The sequence below is a fragment of the Oncorhynchus tshawytscha genome, linkage group LG15, assembly GCF_018296145.1.
Source record: "Oncorhynchus tshawytscha isolate Ot180627B linkage group LG15, Otsh_v2.0, whole genome shotgun sequence".
Classification (NCBI taxonomy): Eukaryota; Metazoa; Chordata; class Actinopteri; order Salmoniformes; family Salmonidae; genus Oncorhynchus; species Oncorhynchus tshawytscha.
Window position 1 is genome coordinate 22,856,312 of NC_056443.1, and position 18,284 is coordinate 22,874,595.

Consider the following 18,284-nt stretch of genomic DNA (forward strand, 5'->3'; position numbering starts at 1 on the left):
CATCTACACCACATAACCCCCTCTGAGTGGTACAGTGTAAAGACAAGGCTCTTACACACCACATGTCCCTGCAAGAATTACATGAATTACCTTAAAGGTGCAATACGCAGAAATCACTCCTGCCATTTCCTGGTTGCTAAAATTCTAATAGCTTATGTGACAAAACAAGCAATGGATAGTGTAGGGAATCATTGTACCATCTAAACCGCTGTGAAATATATTTTCAATAACCAAAAATATTGTATTTCAGCTGTTTGTAGCTGGTGTACAAAATCAAAAGTTAAAGAGACAAAAACAAAACTTAAGAACGCGAATCACAGAAATAGAGCACATAGAACATATCTACCACTTCTTAGGCTTGATTTCAATGATAATGACAGATCTATAACTCACGTTTCTATGTGATTTTGGTAGCGTCAGTAGACACATTTTTTTCTCTGCTAGCCAAATTGAAAATGGAAGGCTTTTAAAATATCCACACATTTGTGAATCATTGAGTTAATAAAGGGTGCAATACTATGCACAACATGGTTTAGATGAGAAGCTCAATTCATAGTTTGAATTTATATACTTATTTTGTTTGTCTATATATATATATATATATATATGCTGCACTCACACATTTACATTTTAGCATTTTAGTCAATTAGCAGACGATCTTATCCAGAGCGACTTACAGTTATTGCATTCATCTTGAGATAGAAAGGTGGGACAACCACATATCACAGCTATAGAAAGTACATTTTTCTCAATATCTAAGGCTAGTGTAAACCAAAAATGAGCAAATCTGATGTTGAAGATACTGTAGATCTCACTAGACATATTTTACAAATGTAAATCCACCCTTAGTTCAAGGTCCAAGGAGTAAATTAAGGGAAAACGAATTAACCATATTCAATACCTTGACTGTCTGTAAATACCGAATTCAATCTTTAAAATTGTATTTTGATTCAACAGGCTTTTTTACACTAACAAAATATATGATGTAAAACCTGCCTTTCTTCGACATCAGATTTGCCACTTTTCTGTTGACACCGTCCTTACATTAAGAGTTGATCAAATTGAAGGAGCACGTGCACCTTGTGATTCATTGGGTTGACACACCTCTGTTGAAGGTGAACAGTAAACTGTTGAACCCCATGCTGTGTCAAAGAGAGCCCTTGTCTTTGCATTGTTTGCACTAGCAACCAACGCCATGTTTAGCTGAGTCAGTATTTAGAGAGATAGACTTGACGTGCTGAATGTTAATGTGAAAGAGACAGTCTTAGAATCTTTTGTCACAAAGGTGCTAAAGGAATATGAGCATGTGGAGAGAAAGTAAGCTTTTAATCCCCGCCTTGGAAATACAAAATACCCAAAAACTGTACATGGGTGGTGTACCATGCCCTTCTCTCAGGAATTCCGATGCATGGAAGGGGTTATTAGCAAATCAACCTGAGGAACCTGTTCTTGTTTCTTGAAATCCTCCAATTACTTTATGAGCCACTAGGTCTAGTCATTCTGTTTCCCTGAAGGGGATAGTCAAAGAATAGCCAGTGGCGACAAAGATGAGATTCATTGACAGGAAATGATGATTGTACATTGTCTGTTTCTAATTGAATATGGTCAAACAGAGGTCACACTGTCATTCAAAAAGGGTTTCTGGGGTGGTACGTTTGCCTTTCACAAGTGTGCTAAAGGCCTAAGAAGCCGAGATAAGGCAAAGTAAACCAAATAAAGCTGCTTTGCTTTTAGTCATGGAAATTTGTTGGATTGTCAAGTTAAGGGAATCAAGAGTATGCTCAATTTTCCCCTCGCTTAACACCAGCACAGTGTGATCTCAGACAATATGGTGTGAGGCTGAAGAAAAAGAAAGAGCTATCATAAAAGTGGTAAACAGTATGTGACCAATACTTTAGACACCCAAACATATAGCACAAAAGGCATTTCCTATGCTGCAGCTAAACACAAATCATTGTGGTATTAACTGAGATGTACTGTAATTCCTCCCAATCCTTATGCAGTGATTAATACCAATTCAATGCATTTCCTATTTCAGTTTTTAACTGTGATTCTTCACTAATCCCTTCACCTCCAATGTTAAGGAAAACATGTCATTTGAACCCATATGAAATTATATTAAACCCCTTGCAAGGGTATTTGTATTTATCTTGCATGCTGCCCATCATCAGAATTATCTGTGACTCACAGAGGCGTATGTGTCCACAATGGCTGTCTTTAACGCCAAAATAAAGTGAGAAGTGATATTGTATGCAGTTAAATAGAGTAGATCATTGTAGTCTCATTAGAAAGAAGACATGATAGGTGATATGGGTTAGCTGCAGTGTTAAACAGAGCAGATGGTGATGTCATCACTGTGTGGGAACTGGAATGTAGTGGGGCTGCTCATCGTGCCACAAGGGCCTCCGCTTTCCAATGAATATATGTACACTCCGGTCTTGAAATTCAATTATCTCCCTTAGCATCCAACAAGCCATCGTGGTGAATTAAAATGTCCATAAAACATACTGTGGGTAGCACTCATTTTGTGTTTCTGTCTTCTCTCTGACGGACATTCGTTTTTATTGACTTGATCCGACTATAATATTGTGTGATGAATACTCCCAAGGTTTAGTTATAGTAACATGATGCTTTGTTCATGAGAAGTTAAGTCGTTACTAAAGTGTAATCCCAAATGGTTTTCCTTCCATTAATAGCTGAACGGGTTTTAAAAAGAAAGTGAACTACCATTTCCAGAATTTAGGATATGAATCGCCCTCTTCGAGTTGTTTTTTCACGTAATCTAAAGTGTGGAGATTAAAAGACAAAGGCCTAGATTTAATCAGATCTAGCGTTAACCGGCGATAGCCGACACCCACATAGCTGATGTTTTGGCGGTGTCCTATGTGCAACTGCATTGGAGCTGCCAAATCAGTGAGCAACTGCTCAGTCACGAAACCACACCCATCCCACTTGCGTTAGAAGTTCAGAATGAGAAAGTGTAGGCTATATAGAAATAATGAAGTTCAAATTGGACATCATTAAACAAAATAATGAGGATTTCTATCTGCCTAATCGAGGTGTAGATTACTATATATCTCAGTGTTTGAATTTGTGAACAAGGCTGCATGGGATTTCTTAATGCGACTCTATGCAGCCAATGGCAATGTCCACTTTAGGTATAATGTTGGGAGACGCTTTTAGATTTGACAGATCTAACGCAGTTCCACCTCCGACACAGCCAAAACAACCATTATGCGGGTGTCAGTTAGCTCGGATCTGATAGAATCTAGCTCTAACTGGGTACAATTATTTATGGTACATTGGTCAAATTGCCACATGTTGGAACTTCACTAGTCTGACAAAAATGGAGCAAGACTGCCTCATCATAAAAATCTGCATATAATCACTTCTGTGGTTTTAATAAATAATCCAACAATTCTCTCCACGAATTGCATGTTACCACAAAATGGTCATTGTGTGAACCAGTGTGTGTGTGTGTGTGTGTGTGTGTGTGAGAAGGAAACTGAGAAAGAAGACCATCACAATATATTATTTATTTTCCCCAACAAACCTTTCAACAACACCAATAAAAACAATAAATTACAGTGTTAAAAAGTAAGCAACATGAAACAATACTCACAGGTAATGTGAATCGACACAGAAAGTGGAGCTTAAAGCTATATCATCTTTGTACAGAAATAAATGGCATTACTTTTGTACTTGAATTTTGTTAGTTACCAGTCATTAACTAGTTGACTGGTTCAACAGTAAGTTATAAACTGTGATCCACAAATACTATCTAGTAATTAAATTAACTGAGTGTTGTGAATGTCAAGAATTCCACTTTGTAAATGGTTTGCAATTCATCTCTTGTGGTAAAACAAAACAAAAAGAGTAAAATAATGACCTTGTTGGCATGGCAATTCGACTGCCATCTGTCTAAATAAAAAAAGCCAGCAAGAACAATGTATCTGTCCAATGTTAAATATGTAAGCATATAACTGTAAAAATGTATGTTTAATTTTCATTTTACTAGCTTCCATATTAGGTACATGAGCTAAAATACAGCAATTTGGCATGTTCACAAATTGCACTTGAATGATACATCCTCTATTTGAGGGAAAACAGTATTTCTGCCGCACTAAACCAGTCCAGTCGATGTCTCCGCACGGAACCACTAATGCTCCAAATGACCACAAATTCCTTATCTACTACATTAACTTAGTTCAGATGGATGAGCGGCTAACCAAAGACATGGTATCTAAGTGAAAAAGAAAAGAAGAGACTGAGGTATCAAGACTCTTTGGAGTACAGTCAGAGTGCACTGAATGAACATTTTGTGAAAAACACATCACATTTTTGCCAATTCAGTCGTGCTGTTCTAACAACAAAATACTTCTTAAAGGTTAGATTTGTAAGTAAGATTCCCCGTCAAAGAGTCGCCTCAACACTTCTGGAGGATTCAAGGGGAGGGTCTTGGTAAGAGCACTCGAACGCAACACCAAAGATGATGAGAGTGCACTACTTTAGTTTTTTTTTCTTTTCGTTTCAGACCTGTTGATTGTGGTCGTAGTTCATATTGTTGGGGGCAGATAAATTGCACCTTTGTTGAATTCTCAATGATGTTTAAAGCTCTTCCGAACTGGCGACAAGTGGCTAAGGTTTAGTGAGGTGGAAATGCATCAAAAGACAAAAAAATTGGGTTTCATGATACAAAATAGCACAACTGAGTATTTGCCCCTTGTAAACCCACTTAAATGGTTTTACAAGGGGCGGCAGGTAGCCTAGTGGTTAGAGAGTTGAACAAATTCCTGAACAAGGCAGTTCCTGAACAATCACTGTTCCCCGGTAGGCCGTCATTGTAAATAAGAATTTGTTCTTAACTGACTTGCCTATTAAATAAAGGTCAACTTAAATGTCACTGTAGAATACTTAGCAGCAGGAAAATAACAGATCATCAAGGGAAACATCCATGTGCTATATTTCCCACAGCGAGCTCAATGAACCAGACAACATATGAAACATTTGTAATGAACTATTACCATGCCAACTCATTGATAACGCTTGATGACACTATTGATAGCACTATCCAAAGCAATAGTACTCATCGGAATCCACTCTGACTTGCATGGGTGGCTTGCTGAAAGTCTTGTCCTCTATGATGGGTATATCTGAGAAGAGATTAAGATCCGTTGGAGAAGGGTGGTCTGGGAGGTCCTCGGCTAACTCCTCCAACGTATCCAGATAACTGCCCACGGATATCCCGTCCAATCCGTCACTGTTTCCGTCCTGCAGACTGGTGAAGCTGCCGCGTGGAGAGGTGTCGTCCTCGCTGTCCGTTAAGCTGTACAGGCTGCCAGTCAGGCTGCTTTCACGACTGGCTAGGCCCCCCTTGTCCTCCATCACCCATTTGATGGATTCGATGCCCTCGTTGATTGACATCAGCTGCTGCATCAGCTTGACATCGATGGCACGGAGGTGGGCCTGCGTTTGGTGTTAGAAGATTCATTTTAGGACTTTATTATAGATTTTTACTGGCAACATTTACACACAATATCACACGTCCAACATTTAGGCCCACAATCTTATTTGTTTTCTAAATTCACTGCTTTCCTATTCCATTCTTGTGAGAAGAACATCACCAGCATGTATTTTGAGTTGGCAAAGTAATGCTGAAAAAGCAAATTGTCCCTTGGGGATTGTAAAGACACCACTCTACTCTGTGGCATGTGGACAAGGACAAAGGTAAAACAAAAAAGCATGCCACAGGAAATCACTCCGTCCTTGGCATGTAACAGCATGGTATGTGAGGGCATAGCAGGACATTCTCGCCCTGACACCCATACAGTACCACCATTGATTTATCACTTCACAATAAGATTTTCCCTGGCTACAAGTGACAAATAGACAGCCGTTTACACCAATGGACAGTCAGTAGCAGCAGTCTCGAGCCAGTCAAAAAGCATTATGCCAGATGGTGGTTGACAAGGCTGATACAATGGCCCGGACAGCTGGCTGGCTATAAAACAGTGCCATTTTTGGGGGTGGATCGTGACTAGCTCATAATGCTGCCAGTGTTTGCTTACGGATATAACCTGTCCTTTATGTGTGCACAGACGCCCAGCCGGAGCATAGTGGAATTTTACAGAAACATTAGCAGTGTCAATTAAAGTTGGCTTGAATGGGGTGGTGAATCACAAGATGGGTATAGCTAATGTAATTTACTGCTGCCTGTTTGTTAGTCATTGAAATTGAACTTCATTGATTTAGTATCTAACAATACTTACTTATGATATATGTTTAAGATATTTTCTGAACTCTGTTTAAAACTAGTTACATTATTCTGGACTTTTGTCTAAAACTGGAGTTACAGGCGACACAGGTCAACCCTATACAGATTTGAATGGAATAATACTGGTATTTTTCTGCTTTACTCCCAAGAGAGCATGGTGGATATATTTCAGTCATTGTCATCAATATCATTTTTGACAGTCCAGTCAGAAGACAAATACTAGCTTTCCTACATCACGATACGCCTTTGTGTCGGGCAAAATGCACTCCCGGGTGGGATATCTTCTCTGTTATTATAGTTTACTGGGCCTGTCATCATAATCGTATTATGAACCACCCTTTCAATGACTTCAACATGGAAACTAACACGAGAGAGGTATTTTTCCTCAGTTGGTTAACCAGGCAATGACACAGTACCCTTCTGTACAAACTCTGTCAATTTGACCATCTGTTCAAGGGTCCTAATGCCTTGACTGACCTTAAGCCTTAAAAGGGGTGGGGGGGTCTCCTCAATACAGGGGGTCAAACAAGGCAAGTAGTAGCATGGAATCCAAGTGATAATCAATTTGAATTCCAGGTTATCCTCCTGTATTTTTGTTGAGTTTGGAATTTGTGTAAATGAGCGTTAATTGAGGTGAGAATTGTCTGCCTGCTTGATACCGGACAATTAATTTTTTATTTAACCTTTATTTAACCCTTATTTAACTAGGCAAGTCAGTTAAGAACTATGCATTGTTGTTGTTATGTGTAGAGAGAAAGTGTTAATGGCTTTCGCCAACTGGGTGGCATCACATCTGTAGCTGATAGAGGGTGAGAAACATCACTTAAATCCATAGATTTATAGCTCAATACTCAATAGAATTGGTTATTTAAGAGGTGGGCCAATGTTGATCGTTTTGGGATTGAGACACTGACTCCCATTGTCTTGTTATGTATTAAATGACGGCCAGAAATATGGCAAAAAAACTGTACCCTGTAGTGTGTGTATCCTCCTTCTTTTGCAGATGATGGAGTTACAGTGGAAGTCAATTTGACATAAATAAGACATGCCACTCACTATTATTTCCGATGCCTTGCGACCAGGCGGCATTTTAAGTCATCCATAAACTTCCGAGATGACAAATATACCCTATGAACACAATGCCAATACAGTTGGATTGCCATCAGTCGTCTGGAAGTTACTGCATAACAATGCCGAGTTATCATATCACAGGTCAGTGAACTAACGTAACGTCCAAGTTCCATTAAAGCCTAAAGCAAACAGCTGCAACAACTAGACTACTGCAGCTAAAAGCTTTTTTTGTTATATTGTGTCGATGGTCAATTGCATTTAATGCAATGCACCAATGAATATACAGCATGGTTTTGAAGGAGCAGTGAACTGACTTGAAAAAGCCTGGGTCCGAATTGCAATTGTACCGGATTTGGATGTCTGCTTCGGTATTCAATAAACTTTATTATAGGCTTACTGCACGAAACAACTCACTGACCCAACAGCGACAGAGGGAGATATATTTGAAGTTGCATCTTTAATGCAACCACATAGCCTACCATTTCCTGTTTCAAAAATAATATCTTGCTCTCCAGTCGTTTTAAGTCAGCAGAGTTTGAGCGGTTCTTCGGTGTCGCCGGTTTTCTCTCATGTTTGTCGTGATGATGATGTCCTCCCGCTAGGGAACGAATGAGACTTTCAGGAACATTGCGACCTAACTTTTTCTCAATGTCCTTAAAATCGGATAACACGTTTTCCTCTTCCATGATAGAATTGCAGTAAGAATATAAACGAAAAAACGATATATGCTACGTGCAGTAGAAATAACACAGAGAGCAAATGATGGGGTTCAGTGGCTTGACGGCTCCGTCTGATTTCACTTCCAAAGAAAAGGTCATAGCCCGGATGGTCTTAGTGGTCTGATGTTGAAAGCGACTGCTATATCCATAGGCGCACAGTAACACAGTTTCCCAATCCACTTCTTATCACCAACTCAAAATATAGAGTGAAATTCAAAACAAAATTGAAACAACCCCTGTTATTCCTGTAGCACAGCCACTACAGACGTGAATTGAGAGATTCGGAAGTCCCTTGCGAAGGGATGTCAGCCGTGACCATTGAAACAATATTCGTACCACGGAGCGGCACAGTAGGATGACGACGTGCTGCTCAACCACACAGTTTATGATTGAAACCTTACACCCCGGACAAGTGGGACTATACAACTACGCCTGTTTGCCGTAATGATAAGGCAATTGTCGCAGCATATATTTTTGTGTATGGTGCACAAAATACACCCATATGGTAGCCGAAAGTATTTTCATCAGTATCATCAGTTCAATCATACAACGGATTACATTGCCATTTCATGTCAGCAAAGTAGGCTACAGTAAACTGTATTTCTGAATTTATTTGAATTCAAACCAATGTTGTGTAGCCATCCTAATGGCCTGTTTGCATACATTGTTATTAAACCAGCATAATAAAATCAATAATTTTTAAAAGGCTATCTTGAACGATTTTAAAGCAAGCAAATGAACCTAAGTTTGACCTGATTAATAATGATATATTTCTTCAAAGCAACACAAATTAATTTAACGCTTATTGACTCTTTTTCAAGTCGTATTGGACTTCACACTTCTACCCCCTTGTGGCAATACATGAGAATTGACATTACCTTCACAAGAATGGCAAAGTAGGCTATACAACTTTTTCGTTTTCGCTATTCTATTAAATTACATTCTATTTGTTTCTACTTCCTCCACATAATAATTTGCTCTCAGCTGTCATGGCACATAAGGAGAGAAAATGTGTATGAATCATGACATTGCACTCCACAAGTGTTGCAGAAATTCTAATAATGCAAGACAAATTCTTAACCTTTTATTTTGTTTAATCACCAAATATTGTCAATGGAATTACAAATAAGTTCAATTTTGACCGAAATATGTTTACAAATTTACAGAAAACCATCGTTATACTCAGAATCTGTAGGTATACAGGTCAAGGCACTCCGTAAAGTAGAATGAGTGATGCAATCAATAAGATTCCATATTATGTACTACAGCAGTCAGCAGTGGTGGTAAAACTTGGCAATGGGAGGACCGCAGTGTTCAGGTTTTTGTTACAGACTACATTCAACCCACACCCTGCATTGCCAACATTTGGCCACTCCCGGAATACAGTTTGTGATGCATATTCTACGGCACTTTAAACTCAATTTAAAATTATGAAAACATAACTGCTAACAATACAAAAGTGTGAACATATGTGACGCTCAGCTAAGCCTTGGTCATGATCATTAGGCACGAAACAGGAGAAAATTGACAGAAACAGGGACTCATTTTATGTTGCGCAAATGTTGTTGCAAAAAGCGTGCCCTCACGAACATAACCCTGTAGTTTCACATACAGCTCAGACCACGGATTGGCCTTTGTCGTCATCGTAGCGTTGGTACTGTTCTCCTAGCAGGGGCTGGCGGCCCTCCAGTTTGCTGTAAGAGTGGGAGCGCACGGCACATGTGGTTGCAGCAAAGATTACAGCGACGACGACCAGGGCAGCCACGATGGCAATGGTGATGATCTCAGTCAAAGTTAAAGGAGCAGCTATAGAGACGAGACAAGATTTATAACATTTACATTCGTCATGTGGAATGTGAAACTCGCAGACAGACAGACAGACAGACAGACAGACAGACAGACAGACAGACAGACACAGACAGACAGACAGACACAGACAGACAGACAGACAGACAGACAGACAGACAGACAGACAGACAGACAGACAGACAGACAGACAGACAGACACTCACACACTCACACACTCACACACTCACTCACTCACTCACTCACTCACTCACTCACTCACTCACTCACTCACTCACTCACTCACTCACTCACTCACTCACTCACAGCTACAATGAAGACACTTTAAGCATAACATTGCATATAAAGTCAGGTCCATGATTATTGTCACACTTGACAAATATGAGCAAAAAAACGGTATAAAATATAATAAAAACTGAGCTACAAAACAATGGGACAATATATATAAAATATGGTGGTGGATCTATCACTTTCTAAACAAAATCTCTTTCTAATTGTATTGGTATAAAATATATAATTTTCCCTTTTTCCCATACAATATAGCTCAGTATTTGTATTATTTATTTTATGCAGTATTTTTTGCTCATCTTTATCAAGGCTTCCAATAATTTCGGTCCTGACTGTATATAATAGACAAGACAAATATCCACAATGTATTTATATTGACATTATACACACCTGGCCATTCAGCCTGTATTTATATGGACATTATACACACCTGGCCATTCAGCCTGTATACACACCTGGCCATTCAGCCTGTATTTATATTGACATTATACACACCTGGCCATTCGGCCTCATAGGAGTAGCCAAGGTTCTCTGGGGCTGTAAGAAACATCTCAGCGTTGGTCACTGGAGGCCAGAAGGGAACCATGTTGTACCCCCTGTTGTGACCAATGGGGGCATTCTCTGAAGGATAGACTGCCAAATCTGCGAAATGTATCAGTTAAGAGTCAGCTTCTGAACATGTGCCGCTGATGTACAAAGGAAAAATCCTGCCAGAGATAAACAAAGGGTGCATTGTAATCGTGTAATTGTTGTGTAATTACCATTTTACCATGTAATTTAGAAACGGCCTGTACCGCATAGTCAACAAGTACATAGAAGAACATTGTATCTTCAGACAAGCAAGCACAGACAAAGCCAATACATGAAGACAACAGATGAGGTATTGAACATGAGATTGACAGGAGGATGGGATCCGTTACCAGGGGCGTGCCTCCTGAGCCACTCGTCAAAGATGGCATCTGTGAAAGTGTGGAGAAGCACGAAGATGGGGTCGTTGGGCGAGAGGTGGGTCTGTCCCCCTGTCCCGTTCAGAAACAGGTGGGCCAGGTTGTGGAGGCTCCGTACCACTGGGTCGTAGTTTCCCTGGGGGGCACTATAGCCTGTGCACACAACACAGGTAGCTTGTGGATTAAATACAGGAAACTGTGTGTAGTGGATGTGAGTCTCGCCAGTAGCATGTTGGCAGGAGTACACCAGTGAAATGGGTGACGTCACCACTTCCCTAAGACCTAAATCTCTCAGAGTGACTAGACTCTTGCTCTAAGACAGTTGGCTTTGAGTTGTGTGTGTTATCGTGTGCAGAAGGTTGTTGGTTCACACCCTGCTCGGGACAGAACAGAATGCACTCTGTTGTGTGTGTGCATGCGTGCGTGTGTCTCGGTGTGTATCATCATGCACAGCAACCCTCAACGTTCAGTGTGTGTGAGCCTATGTACACTACAGGAAGTGTAGTGATATCTGTGTGTTTCAATGTGAATTACTATATCTATTGGTGTAGACCAGCAATAGCCACTCACCCTCGATGGTGTTCCTGAAGCTCTCTGAAGAGGTGGAGTAGTAGGGAGGGGTGTCAAAGGTGTTCACCTGCAGGCAGTCTGCCACATCCTGGGGCTCAGGGAGACGCTGCACCATGGGGCGGGCCACGTTTCCAGCTGGGTTCCTCCTGATGGGGGTGGTCTCAGTATCTGGGTTTAGAGAGAGGAGAGGGTTAAAAAGGGTGGTCTTAGTAACCTGGGTAGACGGAATAATAAATGGGCTTGGGATGTGCTGAAAAAACACCAGGGCCATATTTAAATACTATTTAGATATTTCATTATCTTCCTTCCTTCCTTCCTTCCTTCTGGAAATCACCCTGTTGTGGAGGAGAAGGCCCCTCCACTTTGAATCTTGTTCTCTGATGGGTTTTTGAGGAGACGAGGAGAGGGGATGCAAGGAATCGAGGAAAGATGAATTGAGATGGAGATAGTGCTTGGGGACTAATGTTGACAAGCTCATTGCTTCCCCTAGTGTTCTGACAAGGTGTTGCGCCAATAGCACCAACACTTGAACCAGGCTTAAGCAAGTAATGATAGTAATCAACAGGCATCACAATATGGAATGTTGAAGTTGATCAAAGGGACACTACACGTCCCTTGATGTTCTGGTCATTTTTCAACCTTACTGAGCATGTTTATATAATCTCAGTGACTTTTACGGATTTTAACATCTGTGCCCACAGACAACTTCTACCCACCATATAGGGGGTTCTCTTCAACACTTGGAAGGATATGAGAGCACTACGGAAGGCTTACTGTTGCAGATGGTCCCCAGTGTATCATAGTCCCCCACACTCTCACAGATCACCCTCCAGTTGGAGAAGATGGAGTTGGTGCTGATGGAATTCATATCGAGGTTGCTCCTTGCTCCCAATAGGTCATCTGTGCAGATGTCACAGGTGCTTCCACCAATGGCAAAGTTCCAATAGGGCAGGGCAAAGGACGGGTCTTGCAGCATATCCTAAATGGAAAGTAGGGTAAGAAAAAATTACATAAAGGGCACACAATTATAATAATCATATTGTGCAATTAGAAACCCCTTAATAAACTGCAATTAAAATAGTTACAAATGGGCATAGAGGAGTATATCGTGGCTGCATTATTTCCATTCAATTGAACAAACAACACACCACAATCTCAATATTTAGTTGCAACTGATTCAATGTATTTCATTGTATGAAACAATGATTTGCCTTTATTGCTATAGCCTAATATATGGTTATGCCAAGATAATGACCAAGATAATGATCTTTGGAAACAATAAACAATCTTTGTCAGTAATGAACCAATGACTAATACACAATCCAGTAAATTACCTGGGCAACAGATGCTCTGTTGTGCCCTATTAGAAGAGAAATCTAGGCTCAGACTAGTAACGCCTAAGCACATTTTCTGCTAAGCTTGCTTGATTTTGGCAGGAAATTGCTTCTTCTGGAAAGATATCCTCACCTTTAATATGGCACTAATTCCAACAATAGGGAAAGTGAAATGACTATTGATGGGCAATAAATACAGATTCAAATGGATTTGCTTGTGATGAAAATCCATAATAGCATTAGATGATGGCCTATTAGACTGTGATATACAATTAAATAATCAACCCCCAGTGGTTGGCACACTACAAAAAAAAAGTTATTTGCATTATGATGCATTATTTCAGTTCATATTTTATATGTATACAGTGACATATTGCCGGTACCCCATCTCACCTGCATGTCACGCTCAAGTTGGAGCAGGTGAAACCTGTGCCAGGTCACAAAACCGGGACCTTCATGAGAGAAGTCGACTCCACCAAAGCTCGGCTGGCCGGCCCCCAAGAAGGTCTTGCTGACCGAATAGTAGTGGGTCCACACAAAGTAATTGTAGATGGTGATGTTCTCAAACTGCGGGGTGTTTCCATCCGGACCGAATACCTCCTGGTACCGCCTGGTAGCAATTACAATGTCCGGGTGCACCGAGCGCTTGGCCTGGTCCAGCGCGGTCACGAAAGCTCGCTTCTGATCCACACTGAGCTGCATCACGTTTCTCCGGACTGAAGGATTAAAACCAGTCATGCGTTAATGAGCACATTCTTGTGTGGGAAGAAATTGAGAAATTACCCACTGGGGAAACATTGGTTGAATCAACGTTGTTTCCACGTAATTTCAATGAAATTACGTTGAATCAACGTGGAATGGACTTTGAATTGACGTCTGTGCCCACTGGGTATAGATAGGGCAGGTAGTCTATCCATAGTACCGTTAACCTTTACGCATAGACCTACACCATTGCCTAAATATGAGGCAAACATGTCATTATATCGTACATTAAATGCAACTAAATGTAATCCATTGACGTTCGTGTCCTTGACATTTGTAACGTTTGTATGCTTTCCATAATCCCGTGCAGAAATGTGATTTTCAACCAGTTGAGCGGCCGTACGTAAAGTACGGTGTGGCGGTGCCGTGTATAGAGGTTGGTTGTAGTAGACTATAATTTACTTATTTTAATCAACATATATATGGACTGTTGATCTCAGTTAAATTGGTTTAAGTGTGAGATTTACCACACCACTGAATGAAACACATATTGGAGGTTATTAACCCTATGCACTTTCAATTGCGTAAAAACATCAAATCATTTGTAATGGAAACTGCAATATTTGTTTCCCAGGGGGATAAAAAAAAACGTACCAACAGCAACCGGTTGGTCACAGTTTAACCCGGCAAATCCATGCCTACAACGGCCACAATTATAACCGGTGAAATTCCCGTTGCACTGGCAGGTTCGATTGAAGTAGCGGATAGGCCAACGTTCACGGTCATCCCGTCCATCGTGGGGGTACTGGGGGCCGTGTGCACTTGCGTCTGCCGCTATCGAAATGCACTGACCACGTCCAGTAGCGGACCCGCAGTCGTCATTCGCGACCCCAAACGGGGATGGACAACACTGACCACTCCGAAGTCCCTCTGGAGTCACACATTCCCTCGGAAACTGCGCGCGCACAAACACTGCGCCCAAGAGCACCAGCAAGCCATACTTCCACATATCCACGAATAGGCAAAAAGACACACACCAGAAAGTTAGTTAAATGGAAAGATGGATCACCCAATTCTCTTTCTTCAATCACACTAACGTTAGTCAGTACCTTACTCGTAACCTCATCACTTCAAAGTTATTTTTCTGTTTCAATTCAGTGCGCGTTTGTATTTCCATGCCGCCCGACCCTCTTGTACTAATTGCCCCAACACCAGCCAAATAACCCCCTGGCCTTTTAAATACTGGATTTAGCGCATGACTGCCCGGATTTCTGATCTCCTCGTGATCACATCACATTTCTTACCGGACTGAGAGGGATAGAGGTTAGGTAGTCACGCACACTGTTTCACCAGTCCTACTGTGAAACATGATTTGGCATGTCACCTGTGGAAGCTATTTAATTAATGCTGTCCTCCAGTTTTAACCCCATCAATTAATGTTTATGAATTTCTGGACTCATTTCACCACATGTTGTCAAAAGGGATTACACTTAAATTACATGGCCACATTGAAAACCACAAAATAGAGTGACTGCTCTAAATTAGTATTACAAATCAAAGGAAGTACACTGCAACAACAAAAAGTGTGGTCTGCTACAGTACATGGATAAGTGTCACTTGGAATAAAATGGAACCATGTTTACATGTTATTATGCCTACATATATTTATGTTGACCTTATGACTAATACAACCCACTCATCTGGATGTGATTGCAAAAGACCCCACCTCCACCTAAGGACCATTACAATAGTCTTATAATAACACAAGTCAATTTCTCACAGAGAACAACTACATTGTCCTTCGTGATGTACTGCTTACTGTCACTCATTTGTTTCATTACACCTAGTGTCATCAGATCAGTTGGGTTATTTATTTGCACAGATAAAACACAACTTTTGATACAACGTTAAAGGTAATAAAAGGTATGCAATGCATGAGCTCTCCTTTAGCTAATCCCTAATTGTTTACGCTCGCAGGTTCATGAGTTCATCTTGGAATGTGATCATCATACCCAAGTCATTTGACTTCTCCCGCAGCACCCCTTCCTCTCTAACTCGTTCACCCCCTCCACCCTCGCTTGCCCTTTCCTCCCTGGCTCCAGTCATTCCCTCCTCATGTGAGCTAAGAATCCTTCGAGGCCCTTGTGATAGTGGCAGCACGGTATAGTGAGGGAGTCTAGTTGAATAGCTCTTACAGACCACACGTTACTTTTGCCTCTAGGAATGGAGAGCATTCTGGACATTTTTATCCCAACTCTCAGCCGATGGCTTCATAGCCAGTTGGCATTTACATATTGTTAATGATCTTTTAGTTGGGACTGCATCGTTATCAGCTCAAACGTATTCCTCTTTCAAGATATGTGGAGTTCCATGCATTTGGAACACATTGAGAAGACACCACCAGTGTGATAACAAACCTAAAAGAACCTCACAATACATGAATCACAAAAAGGCCAAAACCTAACCTGCAAGGAATATATTTAAAGTTTCCCACATTATACTGTTTGCTTTGCAGGTGGGTTATTCCGAGGTTATCTCCAAATACAGACAGTAGTTGTTTATTGGCACTAATTAGTAGTCATTATTTCATAATAACTAGGACGTGCATGGTTTCGTCCTCCTCAGGAGGGTGAACTCCTCCTAATTAGCGAAGGGCCATTTTTCTCGGTGCTATGGTTTGATGGATAGTTGGGCGAAAACATCAGTTGAGTGCTGGGGAAAAAAAGTCCAATGGCAGGTTTTTAGCTTTGAATTACCATATGTCTCTTTCCCACTTCAAAGCACAGACAGCACTGTTGGAAAGAACTTGGCAGAAAGCCAGCATTCCTTAAAACGCTAAACAGGTACAAAATAATGGAGAGCCACGTCATTTTGGAAGGCGGACCGTGAGGCTGTAAGGCTGCTAAGTGTGTAAAGGAAGAAGTAATAATGAAAAAGTCAGTTTATGAGAAGAAAACACAAGTCCTCAATTTACCTCTAATTATCTCTGTAAGAGCTCAGTCAGATTGTTAGCCAATGAAAAGTTGACTTTGGAATCCACCGCATTATTTTCTTCATGTTGTCCTACAAATGAAAACCTGCCATTTTTCCCAAGTAGCTAAAGTAGAAATGATTAACAAGTACATCTAGGAGATTTATTTTTTTTTTTTTTTTTTTAAATCTCTAATACTCTTTGTAATGTCCGAGTATCATTGTTTGCAAATTGAAAAAGTTTAGTAATAATTTAGCTATATCACATACTTTTTTTCATGTAGGACTAAAAATAGGCACATTTTTGCACATCTGAGTTGGTTTGTTGCTGGTGCTCGGGAATATTTGTATATCTTAAAAGAAAAGAGAAATTTGCACACTGCTCTTGGCAGTATCACGTCCATTTATTCATCTTACGTATCAGCCTTCAAGTCAGGCCATTTTTACTCATCTGTCTCCCAGCAGACATACTGAAGGGAAAGATTCTTAAATAGGGGTGTGAGGATAAGCAAGATGTAATCCCATTCTAATGAAATACATATGAAAATACATTCCTTAGGAATTGTAAGGTCACAGGTTTGTGTAGGGAAATGCATATTGTAGATTCATTACAGAACTCTCTTGATAATTTAAGCATCACTAAATCTATATCTGAATCTGTTTTGAACTGCCTTTCCTTGTTTTAAATTAAATGCAGGTGTACTGTCATATTTGATCATGTAATAATTTGATGGAAAACCTATTGTCTCAAAAACAATACAATCTTATTTAGCAGTTCCTGCTTGCTGACAGTCCTGAACCGTAATTTATTCATGTAATGGTATTTCATTTCAATGTATATTGAATAATTAAACAAGCTAATGTCCTGGAAGGTAATGTTCTCATGCATGTTAGCCATTATAAGGTCACATCTCTAGGTCAGTGTTTCTTAGTCCTGGGGACCCAAAAGGGTGCACATTTTTGTTTTTGCCCTAGCATACACACCTGATTCCACTAATCAACCCATCAAACTTTTGATTTGTATCAACTTACAGTGGTGGCCAAATATATTGGCACCCTTGTTTTCAATTTAAATATATTTGAGAAGAAATAGAGAATTATTTAAGAAAAGTGCAAGGGTGCCAATATATTTGTGCAAGTGCATGATTGGAATGAAAGTTCATATATGGTCGAAATTACAGCAATGCTGGGCACTCCCATTATAAATGAGGGCAATCACATACAATACACGTACAACGTAATAACAAATCCCTCCATAAGTATTGAATACATATCACCAGGGCCATAGCCAGGGGATTTGGGAAATTGTAAGACATTTGAAGCTCATTTTGTAATGGTTTTCTTCGTCTGAAGAGGAGAGGCGAGAAGGATCGGAGGACCAATATGCGGCGTGGTAAGTGTCCATGGTTGTTTATTAAACACATAAACTGAACACTGCATACAAAACAATAAACATAATGAAAACCAAAAACAGTACCGTGTGGTGTAAAACACAGACACGGAAACATTCACCCACAAAACAACAGTGAAACCCAGGCTACCTAAGTATGATTCTTAATCCGAGACAACTAATGACACCTGCCTCTGACTGAGAACCATACTA

The 18,284-nt window shown here is 40.4% G+C and overlaps 2 protein-coding genes across 2 annotated transcripts; both read right to left on the reverse strand.

Annotated features, from left to right (window-relative positions):
* Positions 1-3,516: 3,516 nt before the first annotated feature.
* Positions 3,517-8,465, reverse strand: LOC112214692 (leucine rich adaptor protein 1-like). Its single transcript, XM_024373612.2, has 2 exons — positions 7,825-8,465; positions 3,517-5,466 (listed from the first exon to the last, which is right to left on the reverse strand). The coding sequence occupies exons 1-2, from the start codon at positions 8,029-8,031 to the stop codon at positions 5,068-5,070; spliced, it is 606 nt and encodes a 201-aa protein (XP_024229380.1). The 5' UTR covers positions 8,032-8,465; the 3' UTR covers positions 3,517-5,067.
* Positions 8,466-9,135: 670 nt separating this feature from the next.
* LOC112214693 (5,6-dihydroxyindole-2-carboxylic acid oxidase) lies at positions 9,136-14,926 on the reverse strand. The gene is made up of 7 exons (XM_024373613.2): positions 14,366-14,926; positions 13,403-13,725; positions 12,450-12,654; positions 11,676-11,843; positions 11,079-11,258; positions 10,654-10,800; positions 9,136-9,870 (listed from the first exon to the last, which is right to left on the reverse strand). The coding sequence occupies exons 1-7, from the start codon at positions 14,718-14,720 to the stop codon at positions 9,680-9,682; spliced, it is 1,569 nt and encodes a 522-aa protein (XP_024229381.1). The 5' UTR covers positions 14,721-14,926; the 3' UTR covers positions 9,136-9,679.
* Positions 14,927-18,284: the final 3,358 nt, after the last annotated feature.

Coding starts and splice junctions, on each gene's coding strand:
- LOC112214693 (XM_024373613.2), bottom strand. CDS start 14,720: ATGTGGAAGTATGGCTTGCTGGTGCTCTTGGGCGCAGTGTTTGTGCGC. Junction 12,655..13,402: donor AACTTGAGCGTGACATGCAG/GTGAGATGGGGT, acceptor CTTTCCATTTAG/GATATGCTGCAAGACCCGTC. Junction 10,801..11,078: donor GCTCAGGAGGCACGCCCCTG/GTAACGGATCCC, acceptor TACATTTCGCAG/ATTTGGCAGTCTATCCTTCA.
- LOC112214692 (XM_024373612.2), bottom strand. CDS start 8,031: ATGGAAGAGGAAAACGTGTTATCCGATTTTAAGGACATTGAGAAAAAG. Junction 5,467..7,824: donor TATTTTTGAAACAGGAAATG/GTAGGCTATGTG, acceptor CACCAAACGCAG/GCCCACCTCCGTGCCATCGA.